This window comes from Pelophylax lessonae (assembly GCF_965119305.1).
Source record: "Pelophylax lessonae genome assembly, chromosome: 3".
NCBI classification, from domain to species: domain Eukaryota; kingdom Metazoa; phylum Chordata; class Amphibia; order Anura; family Ranidae; genus Pelophylax; species Pelophylax lessonae.
This window is the reverse complement of record NC_138770.1, coordinates 612609917-612629515: the sequence shown is the minus strand read 5'-3', so window position 1 is coordinate 612629515 and position 19599 is coordinate 612609917. Positions and strand designations below refer to the sequence as shown.

The window sequence follows — 19599 nt, the reverse complement described above, 5'->3', positions numbered from 1 at the left end:
ACCTTCCAGCTCAGCTTCCTGTCTGCTCTTCTCCTCTGTGATGCACTCCACCTTCCTGTCTGCTCTTCTCCTCGGTGATGCACCCCACCTTCCAGCTCAGCTTCCTGTCTGCTCTTCTCCTCTGTGATGCACCCCACCTTCCAGCTCAGCTTCCTGTCTGCTCTTCTCCTCGGTGATGCACTCCACCTTCCAGCTCAGCTTCCTGTCTGCTCTTCTCCTCTGTGATGCACCCCACCTTCCAGCTCAGCTTCCTGTCTGCTCTTCTCCTCGGTGATGCACCCCACCTTCCAGCTCAGCTTCCTGACTGTTCTCCTCGGTGATGCACCCCACCTTCCAGCTCAGCTTCCTGACTGTTCTCCTCGGTGATGCACCCCACCTTCCAGCTCAGCTTCCTGACTGTTCTCCTCGGTGATGCACCCCACCTTCCAGCTCAGCTTCCTGACTGTTCTCCTCGGTGATGCACCCCACCTTCCAGCTCAGCTTCCTGTCTGCTCTTCTCCTCGGTGATGCACTCCACCTTTCAGCTCAGCTTCCTGTCTGCTCTTCTCCTCGGTGATGCACTCCACCTTCCAGCTCAGCTTCCTGTCTGCTCTTCTCCTCGGTGATGCACTCCACCTTCCAGCTCAGCTTCCTGTCTGCTCCTCTCCTCGGTGATGCACTCCATCTTCCAGCTCAGCTTCCTGTCTGCTCTTCTCCTCGGTGATGCACTCCACCTTCCAGCTCAGCTTCCTGACTGTTCTCCTCGGTGATGCACTCCACCTTCCAGCTCAGCTTCCTGTCTGCTCTTCTCCTCGGTGATGCACTCCACCTTCCAGCTCAGCTTCCTGTCTGCTCTTCTCCTCTGTGATGCACTCCACCTTCCAGCTCTCCTTTGCAGAGGAGATTCTTCTATTTCCTGTTGCAGGACCATTTCTGCTTGCAGTCAGCTTTAGACTCCTTTCATACAAACGCCCTCCTTTGCATCCAAGCAGAGAATTCTTGACTTGACCCTGTTGAGTCAGATTAGAATGAAAACTGGTGTCACATATGTGACATCTGTGTCCATCGCAAATTTCCTCCATCTTTTGATGGAGATAAAACCGGACCCGTGTAATCCATAGGGTAGCCCAATGTAAGTGGATGTGCCTCCACCTGCCAGGCATATCACTAAAGGTGGACTTTGATGCAAAAATTATTTTGTTCTATCCGATGGACCTGGATGTGGGCAGATATGGGTGGACACACATCTGCCTGCATCTTGCCACCCTTAGGTATACATTGCAGTCCACTTTTGATCCGTGTATTAATAGGTAAACAGAATGAACCAATGGATCTCCCATGTGAAAGGAGCCTTGGGGATCATATACTGTCTACCTCTCTGCCCTCTTACTTATGTGAGAATGCTTCTTTTCCACTTTGTTGTCGTGCAGATTCTCTAGTAATTTGCGACCCCCAGAGAACACAGACAAAGCACAGACCAATTTTAATTTTTTACATCAAATTTTGATTTAGTTTTAGTCATAGTCTTTTGACTGAAATGGCGTTTTAGTTGTATTTTAGACATTTGAATTGTTTTAGCTTTAGTCGTATTTTAGTAGACTAAAATCTCCAGTACATTTTAGTTGACTAAAATCAAATGGGTTTAGTTAAATTGTAATGCATTATTTATCCCCAAACTCATTATATACTCCTGGAGTAAAAATATAATCCCGTTATTTATGGTAAGTTTTGGACATGTACTACAGACAAAATTCTAGCCGTTGTGGTATATAACGTATTTATAAATAAAACCAAGTTTCATAAACAAAAATATTGTTTTTTAACAAACAGAAGTGCGACTTTAAGGCTCGGTTCACATATATGCGATGCGGGAAGGCTGCGAATTCGCAGCCTGTTCCCGCATCGCACACGCACCCCCGGCAGTTCACACTGCCATATGCGATACGCTGGGGGTGTCAATGTAATCTTAACGACACCCCCAGTTTGATCGCATATCGCAGTGCGATCGTGCAGCTCGCACAGGATCGGATCGCACAAGTGTGAACCGCTGTGCGATCCGATTCTGATGCGGCTAGAAAAAAGGGTCCTGTGCGTGTTTGGTGCGGCTGCGGTGCGAATTTAGCCATACAAACTGTATGGCTAAACTCGCACCGCACAGCCGATCGCATGCAATGTCGGAGCAGTGCGCTCCGATATTACATGCGAACCCCGCACACGCACAAGTGTGAACCGGGGCTAAGATATAAAAAAACCCCATAAAAGATGGAAAATTCAATTGACTTTAATGCCATTGCACATATTACCATTCTATTGGCACAAATGCCATTTTAGTATTAGTCGTATTTTAGTCATCTGAATTGTTTTAGTTTAAGTCATATTTTAGTCGAATAAAATAGTGTTAATTTAGTCGACGAAATGAACACTGGCACTGACCATGCCAACACAGAGCATGCAAAGAACACAGAGTCAATGCATACATTCAGCACATGCTGAGTAGGGCAATAGACAGACCACGCAGACAATGCATACAGAGAATGCACAGGTAGAGCGTATCTGAAAAGTTCACATACACAGTCAAAGCACACACAGAAAATGTACTATGTAATATACTGTACCCGTTTTTCAGTGCTTGTATACAGCTGCCCTACATTGAGGTGGGAATTAGAACTTTTAGGAGTTGTAGCTAAATATGTCTGTTTGAATGCAAAGCATTGTGTGTCTGAGAAATTATTTTATCAGTTGCTGATCAGGGTGGTTGAGTAATTTGTGAAATATAAATATTACTATAATACAATCATGAAAAGGCAGTCATGTAATCCAGGCACCCCTGTCACACAACATAGCCATATGTTTTTGTCCCTCCACACTGTAGTAGAGCCTGTTCAGCTCATAGTACTGGCTATCGCACTTGCAGCCTGAGTCCTTCTGTACAGGGGAATACTGGAAGCTAGCAACAAGATGGATTTGGATACATTCCGTTGCTTTTTATTGACTGCATTAATGGATGGTCTTTTGCTTATAGTTCAGCTTTAAAAATTGTTTCTTACAAGTGAATATGTATCATAGAGATCTATTTTCAGGGATACACGCCACGCAACTCTTAGTCTTTTGCTTTATTAAATAATAGCATGCACTTTTACGCAAATTTTGTACACATGATTTCAGTTTTTAAAGTGATAATAAGTGCATACTTATTAATTTACATTATCCCTTCACTTTCTGTTTGTGGATGATGACGCTGTAATCAAAGTACTTTTTTCCCTAATAGAATATACAGCTGTCACGTGATCCAGCTTTTTCCCAGCCTGTTTACAGGGAAACAGTGGCAGGAGGAGCTTCTAGTCCTCTGCTACTGGTCATATGTTCAAAAGAAAAAAACAGCCTTTGGGATACAGAGTAGAAATAAATAACATAAATAAACTGTTTGAAATTGTCATACAAATATATTTTTGAAATCAAATCTTTATTATTTTTTTTTAGCAATAACATGGTGTGGACAGATTTCTGCCAGTCACAGGCTGTGTCACATCCTTCCAGCCTGTGTCTTATTATAACAGGGAGGAGAAGCCTCCATCAATCAGGATGTAATATCCCACCCTCATTGTGTTTAGCTGGTTAGTGGGCATGGAGAGGGAGGGAGTGGGCTGTCATTAACCACTGTGTATACCCCCACATGTCTGACTCTTTAGTCACATGGGCTGCTCAGATGTGATGGGGAGGAAATGCTCAGGGTAGAAATACACTGAAAACTGAGCATGTGCACTAACTGCCAACACTGCTCTGTGAAATTCCCAACTCCAGTGGAGACATGGACGGAAGGGAGAGATTGAGAACCCCATGATCAATCAGTTTTTTTTGCAGAATACCGAAAGGGAATTCTAGAGTGAGTATGAACAGCATATAATACACCTTTTATTGATAGTTTTTAATGACACTAAGAGTCCGGTAATCCCAGATAACAATTCCAGAGAACTGCCCCAGCATTAACACCCATTCCTATGGATTCCTCCTCATGTCTATCCAACAGTGGTATTCATTTAAATAAATGTAATTCTAAGGTCCCTCCTGGAGGAAACTCTGTAGAAGTACAGTAGTCTGTTACGAGTGCATATGCTTGTATTGTGATCATTCTGAAAAACTATCGTTCAGCAGTTTGATTATCTGACTACAATAATGCCTGTCATCAGCTTCGGCCACCCTTCCTTTCCTCTTGTAGCTTTTGTCCTTTTTTATTTATTAAAAAGCTCCTCAGGAACTACCACACATGACAATCTAAAAGAAACCACCAAACACTAATAACCAATCTTTCTCAACCAGGGTTTTGTGAAATCCTACAGTTCATCTTAAAGGTTGGTAGGAGTTCATTGACAGTGGTTGATTTCCTCAGTTAATGCATAGTTCCAGCACTAAAGTAAATTGTCAGCGCCATTGGCATAGGACCGTTGTAAAATGCTAGGGAGACATTTTTCCTCTGACTGCTAATTTAAAAGGGAGCCTACAATTTTCACTCTCTGGGTTTCTGTGAATTCAGTGATTCTGCCAAGGTAAAGAGGTTGAGAAAGGCTAGACAGTGGCCTACAAGCACCTTACGATATCTATAGTTCTGCTGGTGAGGGTATCCAGAATATTGGCCTACAGAAATGACAGACACATGAATTCTAACTGGCTGTCAATTCATAGGTCATCTTCCTGGTTACCATTTTGAATGAAGTATGTGAAACCCATTGGACTGTCCACTAAGCCATCATTCAGGTGAGTTGTTCTCTCAGGATATGGATGTAGTCTTTTTTTTCTCCAGGGCACACTTGGAGTCCTCTTCCTAGCTGGTCAGCAAGTGCCCATCAAAAGTAACAGCATCTCCACTGGAATCCTAATCAGTCCACATGGAGTTGCTGTTACACCTGATACACACTACAGGCCTTCCCTCTTCATTTCCATGTCCCGTACCACTTTGACTGCCGAAGCCTCAGGTGTCGTGTTGCTGACATGCCTGCAAATAGAGAAAGATAAAAGAACAATCAAAGGAGTGTAGACTGCACATGGCCTGTGAGTCATACCCTGTACTAATGGCTTCATACCAACATCTATTTCAACAATAACCTGCTCCATTAAAGGGAAAGTAGAGTTTGCAGTCACAATTGCATTGCCTCTGTCTTTAGCGGCTAAGTGACTGAGCCCATTGCTTGTGCCATTCTCATATTTGTGCCCAGGTGGCAGCCCCGACTTAAGTAACCAGCAAGCTGCTTGCCTTTTGAGCTTGTTAAACCTTAAATGTTAACCTCTAGGGTGTCGTAAGTCATAAAACATTTGGTTAGGCATTGCAATATCTATAGATAGATATAAAAAATATATATTTTTTAAAGTCATTGTTATTTTGATGTATTAATTTGTAGGTGCATTTTCATTCTTCTGGGGAAAAAAAGATGGTATCTACCAATATTTTCAAAAATATGTATATTTTTTTATACCCTGCCATTGCCTTCTCTTGTAATAAAAAAGCATTTAAAAAAAATCTCCTAAAAACAAGAATGTAATAACTCAGTTCCCCCTTTCATTTTACATCCCAAATTTTGCTAAAAAAAAAAATATTTGCTGAAACACAATTTAAAGGATCAGTGCACTCTAAATTTAAAACATTGCGTCCGTTAATTTTGCTGGGCAGAAACCCTTCCCAGAGTTATCTTTTAACTCCAATAACATAATGCTAATGCACCATTTTCAACCCCTTATGCACTTAGTAATAGCCTTCATTCTCCTGTATTCTCTATAATGTAGAATGCATGAAAAATTAAATAGGAACATTTTGATCCCATGTAATGGATGCAGCACGGTTGATCTTGCGACCAAAAAACATTGGGTGGGATTTGATCGGTTTAGTTTTGGTTGAACCCATCATTAAATAAACTAGTTTAAATAAAAGTAGATTTGGTAAATGTTGCTTTGAATAAGCAAGCATCTCTTGTATCTAAAAATCACAATTTCACTATCCGCATCCCTATAACAGACACTTCATTGTGAGCTTCTCTGCAAGTTAGAAAAATACTCAACTCCCTAACTCCTCTACTTTTCTGAATGAAAACATCTGACATCCATACAAACCCTTCACAAGGCTCTTTCGACTCGTCCCTGGTGACTGTAATCAGCAAGGTGGAGAGAACTTTGTACCCGATTAAGCAAAACGTCTGTTGTACTCGGCGCGTTGTGGAACAATGCAGGGATCTGAGCTTGTCACACGATTTCCTACCTGTGGCGTAGAGAGAAGGCTCCAGTCTCAGGTGCTTTTGTTGAAATCCAGGAAGAGTGTCAGTCAAGAGCAGGAAATGTTTTCTTTTTCATTGCTTAGCAGTTGATGTAAGACTGCCTCCAGGCCAGATAAGTCTGCTCTTCTGCCATGATCAATATTCTAGTGATTGGCTCCTGTCACGAAGCTTATATTCCCCCGCGTACACAGCCTGCAGAGTGAGGAAATCGTCGATTGACACGTAATGCAAGCATAGGCTGATAATGGTTTATAAGCTCAGGGCAAAGTTTTACAAGGGGTCCTTATCGCCTTTATGGACTCTGATACCAAGAGAGGAGCTGGCAGATTTCAGCCCGATAAGTTCCTAAGCAAGGAGCAAACGAGCCATGTGTGTATTTCTTTCTTTTCTTTTTTTTTATTTAATTGAAGGCTGGCTCTAAAATCAAGTGGTAAATTATTCAGAGAACTTAGTATTAAAAGTCAGTATGGTATGCATTAGATGGAAACTATTATTTGGCTTAGTAAATCCAACTGGCATCATAAAGTCATGAGTTGAGCAGTGTGGTATTCTTCTGTACATCCATGTCAGGCCTGCACTGACTGTCTGGCAGCCATGGCATTTGCTGGGGACTATTTATTTTGGGTTGGGTATTTACGACATGCTTTAAGTGCCAGATATGGTGCTAATGCATAAAGCCTGTTATATTTAATAGTTTTCTACAATTCAGTGCTTTCTAATGAAGCTGCCACTATACATCATTTCTTGGTTTGCTTTAGGGAAGTTTGATCACCAGCACTTTATGCCAAACTCAAGCAATTTTTTTATTTTTTTTGTAACGTGTTAGGCCAGCCATACATGGTTTGAATCTCTGTAGGTTCAGCAGGAACTGGGTGCCACCACAGAAAGCAGCTTGCTGACTTTAATGGCTGTGTAGGGAGGTGGGTTTCATTACAAATCTTATCATTAGAGGAAAGCAGGCTGAGTTCCCAGCACAGCTAGAGAACTGACCACGATGTTCCCTCATATGTGAGACCACACAGCATTCAAAACCTTGCAGATATTCTAGCCCCCCCCCCCCCCCCCCCTCATACATTTTTTTTTTTTTTTTGGTTAAATGTTGGGCTCTAGGGGTCGAAACACACCGTTGTGATTGGGTTGTTTGCAGTAACATGCGTGTTCCCCACTACATGTTCTGTATATTGGTGCACTGCAGTGCTCTTTAGAATGGCACCCCAACGCATTAGGCAGCACTCACACACGTACTTTCAAGCACACTACAATGCAGGGTAGCACATTACCATGAGTTGCGTTGTGCTCTGTCGGTAAAAATTCTGCATGTTTAGTTTTTGTTTTGGTCCTGTGTGTTGGCAGCCCTTTCAAAATGAATGGGTGGCCTGAATGTAACACACCACGCACAGCAAGAAAGTGTGAATGGGACCCTAAATGATCGGCACAAATAGGATAATGCAATGTTCGATAATACCCAGGCGCCAGGTCGCATTGGGGACTAGAATTAGCAGCCATGGCACCTGGGCTACACTGCGGCAGGTGTCCTCTCCCCATGCCAGAAATTTCAAGTCTCCCGTGAGGTGTGGTAGTCTCTCACATGTAAGCTGCGGCTCCCTGACACCCGCAAGTGCCGTGCAATATCCAGCTCCGGGCTGTCAGAACAAAGCTGCTGCTTCCTGTATAGTTCTGGCTCCGTCCTATCAAATGCACTCTGCCTGTGAGAGGAGAGATACAGGAAGCATCAGCTCTGCATGCTTCCTCCAGCGCCACTCCTCACACTCCGTTGATGTCTCTCAGAGGAGCCAGCATTTCCCACCAGCAGTAACCACCAGCTGTACCAGCCAGCAGTACCCGCCAGCAGTAAGTCATATGTGCTAGAGGTGTAACTAGCCCCCAGCACATAATTGTAAATATCCCAGCATGTGCAGTGTTTCTGACTCCTACCACCAGAGTGTTCCTTTAATATCTCTCAGAAGAAGTAAACCTCTGTATACTGATTGCATTTCATTTGATCATCCTCTAGTTGTGTTAAATTAGTGGGGGTGGGGGGGCAAGCGGACGGAGTGCCACCTCCCTGAAATTAGTTTTTGCAGGTTGGGATGTCTGCCATGCGGCCCCCGCCCGCAGGTGTGCGGACTAATGGCGCTTTTCCACTGCATGGAACCGAACGGTTCGGCACGCTTTTGTGCTTTTCCACTGCTGGTACAGCATGGTATAGTGTCGGAACGGTACGGTACAGCGGCGCTTTTCCACTGCATGGAACCGTACGGTACGGCTCTGAAAAAACAGTACCTACTCGATTGTGGTTTCAACAGGTACCATAACTGGTACCATATCCCACAATCCTTTGCATGCAGTCACTACTAGCCACTGATTGGTCAGAGAATCCCTCCCACCCACTTAACTTTAGTACTACTTTAGTGAAAAAGCAAACCGCACCGTACCGTACCGAACCGTTCCAACACTGTACCATGCGGTACCAGCAGTGGAAAAGCAAACCGGGCCAAGCAGGGCCGAGTAGAGCCGAGCCGATACTTGCAGTGGAAAAGTGCCATAAGGTGCTGCATAATTGAGGCCGAAGGCCCCTTTCACACAGGCTTTCGTATCCGGTCCGCCTGTCAGTTTTTCAGGTGGACCTGATCAGAAACCTTCAGTCTCCTCTATGGAGCGGTGGATGTCCACTGACAACCGCAGCCATCCGATCCGATCCTGTCCGCCAAAAACAGACCGATGGTAGTCCTATTTTCCATCCATCCAGCGGATCGAATCAGATGGCATGGGATGGAAATGGGACAGGTAGTCTATTTCCATCTGATTGCCCCATAGAGGAGAGCGGGACTGTGTTAGTGTTCGCTCTGCATAGCGGAGCGGACAGAACCTGTCCTCCGCCTGCTCAACTGGGATTAGCGGAGCAATCCCTGATGAGCAAGCGGATTGCGCTTAGTGGAGGTGAATGTATGAAATGAATGTATGAAAGGGTCCTAAGGTGGCATGAGTTACTGGATCTCCTATCGTCCCCACCTTGCTGCACTGTTCTTCCCTAGTGAGCCACTGCCCATCACACCATCAAGCCGGCGTGGCTTGATGTGTACCGATACCGGTGTGTACTATAAAGTACACAGGGCTGAATGCCAGGCAGCATCAGCCAGTTCAATAAAAACTGACCGCCATTCGGCCTGTGTGTATGGCAGGTGGTCCGACAGAAGCCGGCCATTCAGCATGCGCGAAAAAAAAAAAACTGGCTCCTAATTTTTTTTTTAGCTGGCACCTAGATTCCAAGCAAATTTGTCAAGCCCTGGGATAATGAAATAACTATTAGGCCCCTACACCAACAGTTCGATTGGGTCTGCCTGCCTGTTTTTCATTGTTGATTCAGTAAGAGTTAAATAACCGCATTTAAAATGTGGTAAAATACCGCATACGGTAAATCAGTTGTGAAAGTTCAATTCACTAAGAATTTATTGTTAAATACCAAATGCGGTATTTGTTCGATTTAGCGGTAATTACCACATTATTTATTGCCGTAATTTACCGCATTGAGCTTGTTGCTAAGAAACGAACTGGGAAGTCGGCCTCTGCGTCCTTACTAACCAATGACTCATCAGCTGTCAGCTGCTTAACCCACTGACAGCTGATTGTAAGAAAAAAAAAAAAAAGCCGACAATCAAAAAGTATGGAAAATAAAAAACAGCATGAGGTCCACTTCAAAATTAAAAAAAACACCAATATATATATATTTTACTTTAGATTTCTCTGATGTAAGCTGCGCTACCTATCTGCATTTTTTTGCTGATCACAGTATTAAAGGATATTGGCCACTAGACTGCTTGTAAGTTGCTCTCCTGTTGAAAAGATGAGAACACAACAGATAGTTCATACCTTCTCATCCTTTCTGCCTCCATTCAGGACTGTTAAATTGAGTTGCTATGGGATTCGATTTTGTTCTTGTCATGTTTAAGAAGTTTCATGTATTTGGGCGTTAGCTCGGTTTGTGAACATGAACCTGTTTGTGCACTCGCAGAATGGTGTAAAAGTGCAAGAATGCAGAGGAATTTTTTTGTCTGCCCACGTATGACACCACTCCTTATATTGCTTGCACTTTCTATGCTGGTTTTCCGGCAAAGTCACTTTTAATTTTTTATGATTTACACACATTTTTTTGTTTCTTTTTATTTTTAGTACCCAGCAATTAAATCTGGGCCAGTAATCATGGTTAATGATTAAGGGTTTAGCAAATATTTGTCAGCTATTTGTGCTGTGAATTGCATTACGTTTTCAGAGAATATGTGATATAAATGAAGGGAATAAGCATTTGCGTGCAATGAGTTTGTTTTATGGTAGGCAAGGGTTGTTCAGTTAATGGATAATGCAGATACATCTTCTGAATGGAGCAGAAAGAGTAGAGAAGGACAATTACAGAGAGTATTTTCTTTGAGACTCTATTAACTTTTATTGTAGTATTTACGCCTTTAAAATACCATATAATTGCAAGCGCCCCCTTGTTGTCTACCATTGTATTTATAGGAGTTGTAAAGTCAGAAGGTTTTTGTTTTTTATCTTTATGCATTCTATGATAAAAAGCCTTCTGTGTACAGCAGCCTACCCAGCACCCCCTAATACTTACCTAATCTCTGTCCAGCGATGTCCATGAGTCCCTCGGCCATCTGGGACTCTCCCTTCTGATTGGCTGAAACACAACAGCGGCGCCATTGGCTACTGTGGCTGTGAGTCAAAGTCAGCCAATCAAGAGAGAGAGGGGCGGGGCTGAACTGCAGCTCTGTGTCTCAATGGACACAGAGTTGCAGCTCGGCTCGGGTGCCCCCCATAGCAAGCTGCTTGCTGTGGGGGCACTCAACAGGAGGGAGGGGCTAGGAGGAGCAGAGGAGGATGCGGGCTGCTCTGTGCAAAACCAACTGCACAGAGGAGGTAAGTATAACATGTTTGCTATTTTTACAATCACTTTAAGCTGCCTCCATAAGCCTAGGAATGTTTTTGTTGTTACCCCCTGACTTTTTAAGCCTGCCATACATGGCTCGATTCTCCCTTTTACTCTAAAAAATAGTGTGGATGGAGGAATATCCACTGCCGGCTATTGTATTTAGGCAGCTGCAGGAAAAGAATGCAGTCACTGTTCAGTCAATTGTCCACCAGGTTCAGGCGATTTGTTAAGTCTGCTTTTGTGGAGCCATTTGGCCATCTATGGAGACCCAATTTTTGTCAGACAACTTAGCCAGACATTACAGTTTCAATTTTACTTTATTTAAAATGTTTTAATTTTATTATTAAATAAGCAAGACAAAATTGCTGAAGTGTCAAAAATGAAAATGGTTATATAAAGCAGGCCATAGATTATGCAGTTTTTCCAGCAACCAAGGATTGCCAGAAAGAAAATTGCTCGATACCCCCATCAGCACAGTCTGTGTTTTTTGGGGAGTCCCTCCTATCCCTCCCAAGGAGCCATTGTGTTCTCCAGGTGGGGTGGGGCTTGGGTTTTGGGCCCGGGGAGCCGTCCCTGCCAAGAATAATTACTGTTAGCAGCTGTAGCTGCTGGCAATAATCGCATGCTAGAAATGCAATATGCTGGTTGTACCCAGGTTGATCAATGGATGAATTTGGGGTACAATCAACCTTCCCGAAGATGGATTGGATTGGATTCCAACCATCTATGGCCGGCTTAAGCTTGTGAAAGTATATGTAAACTGTGTGTGTGTATGTGTGTATATACTGGGAGCCCTTTGGACCCCTATATACCGCGACCCATATATTTCTTGGTGGGAAATTCTCAGCCAAAAAGTGACTGAAACCAATCAGGTGCAATTACCATTCAAGTATTCTGACAGATGTTGGAGCAACAACTATCACAATAGCCAGCAAGAGAGGTACCTCCATCTGTACTGTTTAGTGTGGATGGGGGAAATCAGTTGATACACTGATCAGTAGCTGCAGCCACTGATCGACACAAGTTTTTAAACTTCTTCAACAACCAGAATGACCACATATTATTCAAAATTTGTCTGGGCCTTGCTGAACTGGCCAAATTTTGACCCATCCTTGGCCACCTTAAAGAGAATCATCAGCCTGTTTGCAAAAAAATTAGGTCAACTGCTTCAAATACTATAGCTGCTGACTTATAATGAAGAGAAACTTACCTGTCCAAGGATCCAGCGCAATCCTCAGTGCTGGCATATTTAGTGTTGGAAGCCAGCTGTGACTCCTTGCGGCTTCCCACTGCGCATGCTTGAATAGCTCTCAGCCTCATGGGACCTATGATGTGTTCCAAGAAGTTGCAGGCAAGGTAGGTGGGTGCAACTTCTGGTGGAATCACCTAAATGACCCCCCCCCCCCCAAGAAAACAAAAAAGCACAAAAGTGTTAGAGGAGGGGAGGGGGGGGGGGGAGGAGAGGCCATAAACCAGAACTTCCTCTTTAGGGTGAAGTTCCGCTTTAAGTGTGTATTTCTTGCCATAGTAATGTATTTGGTGCTTTGTTGCAAATACCTTGTCAAATAAGTTGGAAGGGCTGCCTGATTCACTATGCTCTTTGATAATTCACCCAATTCTGTCAAGAGATTGCTGACTCCACAATTGGCGCTGTGTCTTCCTCATTGCCCAGTCCTCGGAATGATCTCATTACTGGTCACCTTTTCCCCTCCGCAGTTTATCAGTGCAGAGACAATCATTGCCTGGGTGTGTTATATTATGTTTATTCGGTGCTATCTGCACTGATCTGCCTTTGTTCCTTGATATTCCAAAGGTGAAGTTTGTCTTTATGATGACTAGATGTTGTTCACAAGAATAAACTGACCTCGTAATTACTTGACTAGTTTAAACTGACAAGTGTGCTGAAACTTGATAATACAGAGGTTTGTTTAGGTGTGTGAAGTCTGTTCTGCTTTTTGGCTGCACATGAACCTAAAAATAATTACAGGAACCATAAAGGCAATTGTGTCCAAGAGGGATCGTTCTCTATGTCGTAATTGCTGGATATATTCTTTGGCTTATAACTATTGCATCTCCACATTGCCCAAAAATAAAACACGTGAGCACTGACTTTTTAGGTATGCACATATACTACCAGATTTCCAGTCATATTTCCATCATACAGGCAGACAATCATAGCCCTAAAGAAGTATGGTCAAAGCTTTTTTGGCTATCCTCCTTTGAATCACAGAAGTGCAGCTCGTTCCGCACTCTGTGTGACCTGTTCTGAGCCAATAGCGTCACTCAGCCGGTCCAGGCGAGGGGAAGGTTCCTGACTTTACAGTCAGGATCCACCCAGGTCCCTGGACTGGCAACTGGCTCAGCCTCACAGCTGCACTGCTGAAAAATTGAGCCAGCTGCTCCCTCCCCTCCCAAGCCCAGTGCCCCAGTGAGGGCTGGAGTTGTAGGGCAGAGAGCTGGTGACTGACAGTCACCGCTCTCTGCTCAGAGCGGAAGGGAGAACTGAGCGATGAGCAATGCTTGATTTCTTAGTTCTCAGTGCAGAGGTGGCGGGGGATGGATGCAGCATTGGATCGATGCTGTGTCCATCTAGGTGATCAGGTGTTTTGTTTTTTTTTTTAGAAGCCCCATACTTCCCTTTTAAATAGATCTAAAGCGGAACAGTAAAATTTCATAAAACCTAAAACATGTAAATGCTCTCTCCGAAGTAATTCTCAGTATATTCAAAATTTGAAAGGTGCTCTAATCCTTCCCTGTTTTTATAAAAAAAATTAAAAAGTTTTGGTTATAAATTTACTGTAAATGTATATAAATGTTTGGTTTCTAAACTTTTTTTTGGAAATCCTGTTAATGCTCATCGATGTAATGATTGTAAAATGTGTTTAATAAATGGCATAAGTGACACCTCTTCTCTACGTCAAGATGCTATCTCTTATTTTTCCCTTATAGGCACAGCATTGGGCATATCATTAAACTGGTGGAGCAGCATGGTAGTGATGTATGGTGGACACACCCTATAGAAGAATTACTTCCAAAAACCGTGCTTAAACAGGTATCCTCACTGCCAGGGTACACCTCATTAAGTACCCAAATTTGTAGTGACTGGCTGTAAAGTGACAGATGTAAACAATTATAGCTTGTCTGTTTTTTTGTGTTAGGTTGTGCAGGAGGATCAGGTGTATCCTAATCAGGAGGGTTTCTGTGTAACCTGCCAGCTTAAGCCCCGTACACACACACAGATCGTCGTCATACAAATGTTCGTCTTTTCTCCCCGGGATGTCGGTGTCTGTTGAAAAGTGCAAAGACAGCACAAGGACAGCACAAGAATTTTGTCCGCAGACTTCAGCTGACTGCAGAAGTGATGTCATGTAATGGTTAACTTTCCCTGTGTTTTTTATTTTCTGAGCATGCCCAGTCTTGCAAATCTGCGGTCTGTCGGCTGATTTCTGTACTGACAGGCGAACAATCGTCCGTTCTGGTGTCCGCAGACAAAAATTTTCATGTTTGCAAGAAAGACTCTTGTCCGCGGATTGTGTGCAGACAGCTGTCGGAGGCACCATACTAACACGCGTACAATCGGCAGATCTTTCGTCCGCCGACGTTTGTATGACGACGATCTGTGCGTGTGTACGGGGCTTTACTATACCACAATTTTATTTTGTGAATAAATTCAATGCAAGGAAACAGAATCTTTGCAGTTTTAGTTTATCATATTTGTGACTATGAGCACATTAAAACAAAACTTTGCAACATATTGTTTTGTTTTTTTCAGTTTAAGACCTGGTTCCTATTAATGCTGTGCGGAAATTTCAATGAATTCTGTGTGGTTTCTACACCACATCAAAATCGGTTTGCAAAATGCAGTAAAATTTGCAGAATCGAAGTGCATATGTGGGAACACCCATGTATTTTGATTCTGGTGCGGCAAAAAAAGGGTCTTGCATGATTTTGGTGCCGATGCGGTGCGATTTGAGCCATACAGAATAAATGGCTCTAATTCCACTGTTGCAGAATTACATGCGATTTGAACAGGAATGCGGTGCGATTTGTTAAAATCTCATGCGGTTCCTGCACCGCATCAGTGTGAACCGGGCCTTAAAGTGAAACTTTATTTGTATAACACCTGAAAACTTGTAGGGTTCTAAGAATCCAGTAGGTGTTTTAATTTTTCACTATACTCCAAAATATGTACTTACTGACATGAAACCAGAGGTTCGTGGTCAAAAGAAACCAGAGCACTATTAAGCTAAGTCCTTATGAACCAAAACCCATGAACACTTCTAACTTCTTAAATCTAAACTGCAGTCAATTCAATTTTTTTTTTTTTAAAGAGAGAGAGTATTAGCCCCGGTTCACACTTGTGCGTGTGCGGGGTTCGCATGTAATGTCGGAGCGCACTGCTCCGACATTACATGCGATCAGCTGTGCGGTGCGAGTTTAGCCATACAAACTGTATGGCTAAATTCGCATCGCTCCCGCAGCAAACACGCACAGGAGGCATTTTTGCAGCCGCATCAGGATCGGATCGCACAGCGGTTCACACTTGTGCGATCCGATCCTGTGCGAACTGCACGATCGCACTGCGATATGCGATCAAACTGGGGGTGTCGTTAAGATTACATTGACACCCCCAGCGTATCGCATATGGCAGTGTGAACTGCCGGGGGTGCGCGTGCGATGCGGGAACAGGCTGCGAGTTCGCAGCCTTCCCGCATCGCATCAGTGTGAACCGGACCTTACTGTATTCTGAGTACTGAACAGCTGTATCTGATAAAGTGGCTACTGGATATCTTTTGTGAGAAAATATCTAAGAAGAGGGGTTGATTTATTAAAACTCAAGAGTGTAAAATCTGGTGCAGCTCTGCACAGAAACCAAATCAGCTTCCAGGGTTTATTTGTCAAAGCTTAATTGAACAAGCTGACGTTAGAAGCTGATTGGCTACCATGCACAGCTGCACCAAATTCTGCACTCTCCAGATTTTAGTAAATCAACCTCTGTTCTACTTGGTGGCTTCATTTTTATTGTATATGGGGTTCAAGGTAGCAGTTTGCATGGAACAGAGTGCCTGTTTTCATTTCTTAATTGTACATCGCAGGATAAAGAAGACTTCATTTTCATGATGACTTGGGTTATGTTGCCACCTTTAGGTGAATAGACACTGGCAAAAAAGCAAGAAGCTCCTCCGAGGCCTCCCATCTCAGCTAAACCTCAGTTTTTACCTAGTGTCCTTAGGTGATTGATGTGTGTACAGTTGTCTTCCTGAATATCTCCTTTCATGGGCTTTCGTTTCGTGCTTTGTGGACTATTCCAAACACCCCTGATGGGTCAGTGAAGGGCTTCATCTGGATTGATTGCTACAGCCAGTAGGGCAAGAGGGACTGTACCCCCAGACCCTGCATGGAAGTGTGGGGACATCCTGTAATGCTTCCAGTCAGCACTCGATCCTGTGGGCAGTGATCCTCAGGGTACATTTTGCCAGGTGACCTAACTGGCATTGTGCTCTAGTGGTCCAGGCCATGATCCTCCTGGAGAGGAAGAGAAGTCCCTGAAGGCTCTGCAGCTTGGCCTGGTGAATGAAATGTGATATATAAATGAAGGACAGTTGTGTGATTGAAAGGACTGCCCCTTCCATTCATAGATGTGTTCTATGAATGGAGGAGCTGGACAGAAAAGGCGGGCATTGTTGGGCACTCTTGATAAGTGCATATGACAGCACCCTTAGTTCTAATAACCCCAGAAGTGTTGGGGGTGGGGTGGGAGTAGCAGAGGAACTATGGAGGTAAATTTAAGGGAAACCTGGAGCCAGCAGTACAAGGGATATAACCCATTATTAGTAAGTCATGTCTCTCTTGCTGATTTTTATGTGTTTTATTATTTTTTACTATACTTAAGCTGGATACACACTATCCAACTTTTGTTGGTAGATTTCCTTCAGATTTACCTTTTCTATGTAGTGCAAGGGCCTGCCAGATTGCATACAAATTGAAAGTGTTTAAGTTTGACCTTGTATTACATGGTTTTGTTAAGTCTAAAGGAAAAAGTCTTCAGAAAATCTTATAGTGTGTATGGCCCTTTAGACTTTAAGAGATTAGATGCCCTCTTTAAGGCATCCTCCGTGGTAAAAGTGGCTATGCAGCCTGCAGCATTAAATTTCTTAGTGGATGCCATGAAAGATCCCGTATGGCAGCTTTCGTGGGTGGGCACCACGGCTGTCAACATGAAAAGGATCTTATGGCTCAAGTGTTGGTCAGCAGAACTTCTCAGCAAAAAGCAAATCAAGAGGCTGCTGTTTGAGGTCCAAGGCTTGTTTGGACCATCCTTGAATGCCTTTACCTGAAAGTTAAATGTGCATAAAAATGCTATCTTACCCTTACTCTTACACTAGTCTGTCTACCGTTTGAAAAAGTGTCAGGGTGCAGTTGGGCAGTGCCACGGCTGTTGCATACATCAAACATCGAGGGACATGTCACGATGCTCAGGAAGAAGCAGACCTGACCTTGTATTGATTAGAACTTCATGTTCCAACCCCCTCTGCCTTGCGTAATCCCACCTTAAAAAAATTGATAGGTGGACTTTCCAGCCATCAGCGGCTGAATCCGAGAGACTAGGCCCTATATCAGGAGGGATTCTCAAAAGTTTTGTCTATGGTGAAGGTACACCAGATGTGGATATGGATGTTTTAAATACCACAAATTCAATGGCAAACTTGACAGGTCTGTATTCCAAACTAGGGATCCTTTTCCTTGATGCCTTCCCTCCACTGCAGATTCTTTCTCCCCTCTTGTGCAGGATAAAGCTGGAGGGTCTTCTGATGATTCTGGTAGCACCTGCTTGGCTAAGAAGAATGAGGTATGTAGACATTGTGAAGCTCTTGGCAGATGATCTGTGGGCTGTTCCATATCTGCCAGGTTTACTGTCTCATAGTCCTATCTGCCCTCCTGCTGCTTTACAGTCACTGGCTTTGACAGTATGGCTGTTGAAGTCCTGAGGGATAGGGGTGTTTCTGACTCTGTAATCTCTACCTTCCTCAAGGCAAGATAGTAGACCTCCAGAAAGGTGTAGCACCGTACATAGCAAACCTTTTTCACCTGGTATGAGGCTTGTATTTTAATAGCATGTTGTGGGTCTTTTTTTGGCTTTTCTTTAATTTGGTGGGGAGATGTTTCTGGCTTTAAGTACCATCAAGGATCAGATCTTGGCCTTGACCGCTCTGTTTCAGAGACCTATTGCAATAAATTCTATGGACGTGGATTTTTCCACCTGTGGGGCCTCATTAGTATTAAACTTGAACATCCTAAGAAGGTGCTTGACACTGAATGTTGTTCAACCTATTTGAATTTATCTGAAGTCTGTAGCTTTCACACTCTGATTTCCTGTTTGTTCCCCATTTTGTTCAGGCTGCTTCTCGGTCCACTTTTTCTAGGTGGATCAGTCAGCTAATTTCTGAGACCTATGGTATCGCAGGAAAGCATCCTTTTTCTTGATCAAGGCCCAATTCACAAGGGTCAGTACCTCCTGGGCTTTTTAGCATCGAGCTTCTGTTGTTAAAGTTTTTAAGGCTGCTACCTGGTCTTTTCTTCACATGTTTACTGCAAAGTTCTACCAGGTAGATGTGTATGCCTCTGTTGACAACATTTTTTGGCAAAAGTTAATGCATATGGCTTTGTAGTGAGGTTTTCCCCAATAGTCTTTTTTGGGTTTTGGGCATGTTGGCCTTGTTGCTGCATTGCCAACCCCTCGTGTTTAGTACTTTTAGACATCCCAAGTAGTCATAAATATGAATTCCTCTGTGTTCTGTGATGTACGATAAGGAAATTTGGATTTTTAGATTTCCAATTAGGATTCTTTTCTTGCAGTACATTACAGGACACCGAGATCACTCCCTTCTTGTCTTTTCCTCATTGCTTGCAACAAAACGGAGGCCTAGCTGAGCTGAGCTGAGAGGGGTTATGTTTGGGTGGAAATTCCTGCCTTTTTATGGCCAGTGTCCATTCACCTGAAGGTGGCACTATAACCCAAGTAGTCATGAATATGAAGCCCTCTGTTTCCTGTGATGTACTCCAAGAAAAAGTACAGGTTTATAAGTAAAGCAAAAATCCTAATTTTACATCTTTTACCAGGCAGGTAGCAGCATTGAAGTGTTGGAGTACGAGCCTGGACGGGATGTTTTGGACATCTGGTTCGACAGTGGAACATCATGGGCTCATGTGTTGGAAGGTATGAGATTTCTATAATCAGGACAAGACAAACTTCAAGAGCCAAGTAGTTGAAAAAAGCAAGTGTTGTGTGGTTGAAAGTACACTGCTCAAAAAATTAAAGGAACACTTTGAAAACAAATCCGATCTCAGTTGGATAAAATATCATGCTGGATATCTATACTGATATGGACTGGGTAATGTGTTTTGAATGAAAGGATGCCACATTGTTTG

At 43.4% G+C, this 19599-nt stretch overlaps 2 protein-coding genes across 2 annotated transcripts in view; one reads left to right on the top strand and one right to left on the bottom strand.

The window, feature by feature from the left end:
* The window catches only part of BPNT1 (3'(2'), 5'-bisphosphate nucleotidase 1), a 178902-nt gene that overhangs the window by 113303 nt on the left and 46000 nt on the right, over positions 1-19599 (bottom strand). The gene's annotated exons all lie outside the window — the stretch shown is intronic.
* Positions 1-19599, top strand: part of IARS2 (isoleucyl-tRNA synthetase 2, mitochondrial) — a 109559-nt gene that overhangs the window by 48892 nt on the left and 41068 nt on the right. Inside the window, exons 13-14 of the mRNA XM_082249463.1 lie at positions 14119-14221; positions 19291-19387. Of these exons, the coding sequence (XP_082105589.1) occupies positions 14119-14221; positions 19291-19387 (200 nt within the window). The remainder of the gene's footprint in view (positions 1-14118; positions 14222-19290; positions 19388-19599) is intronic.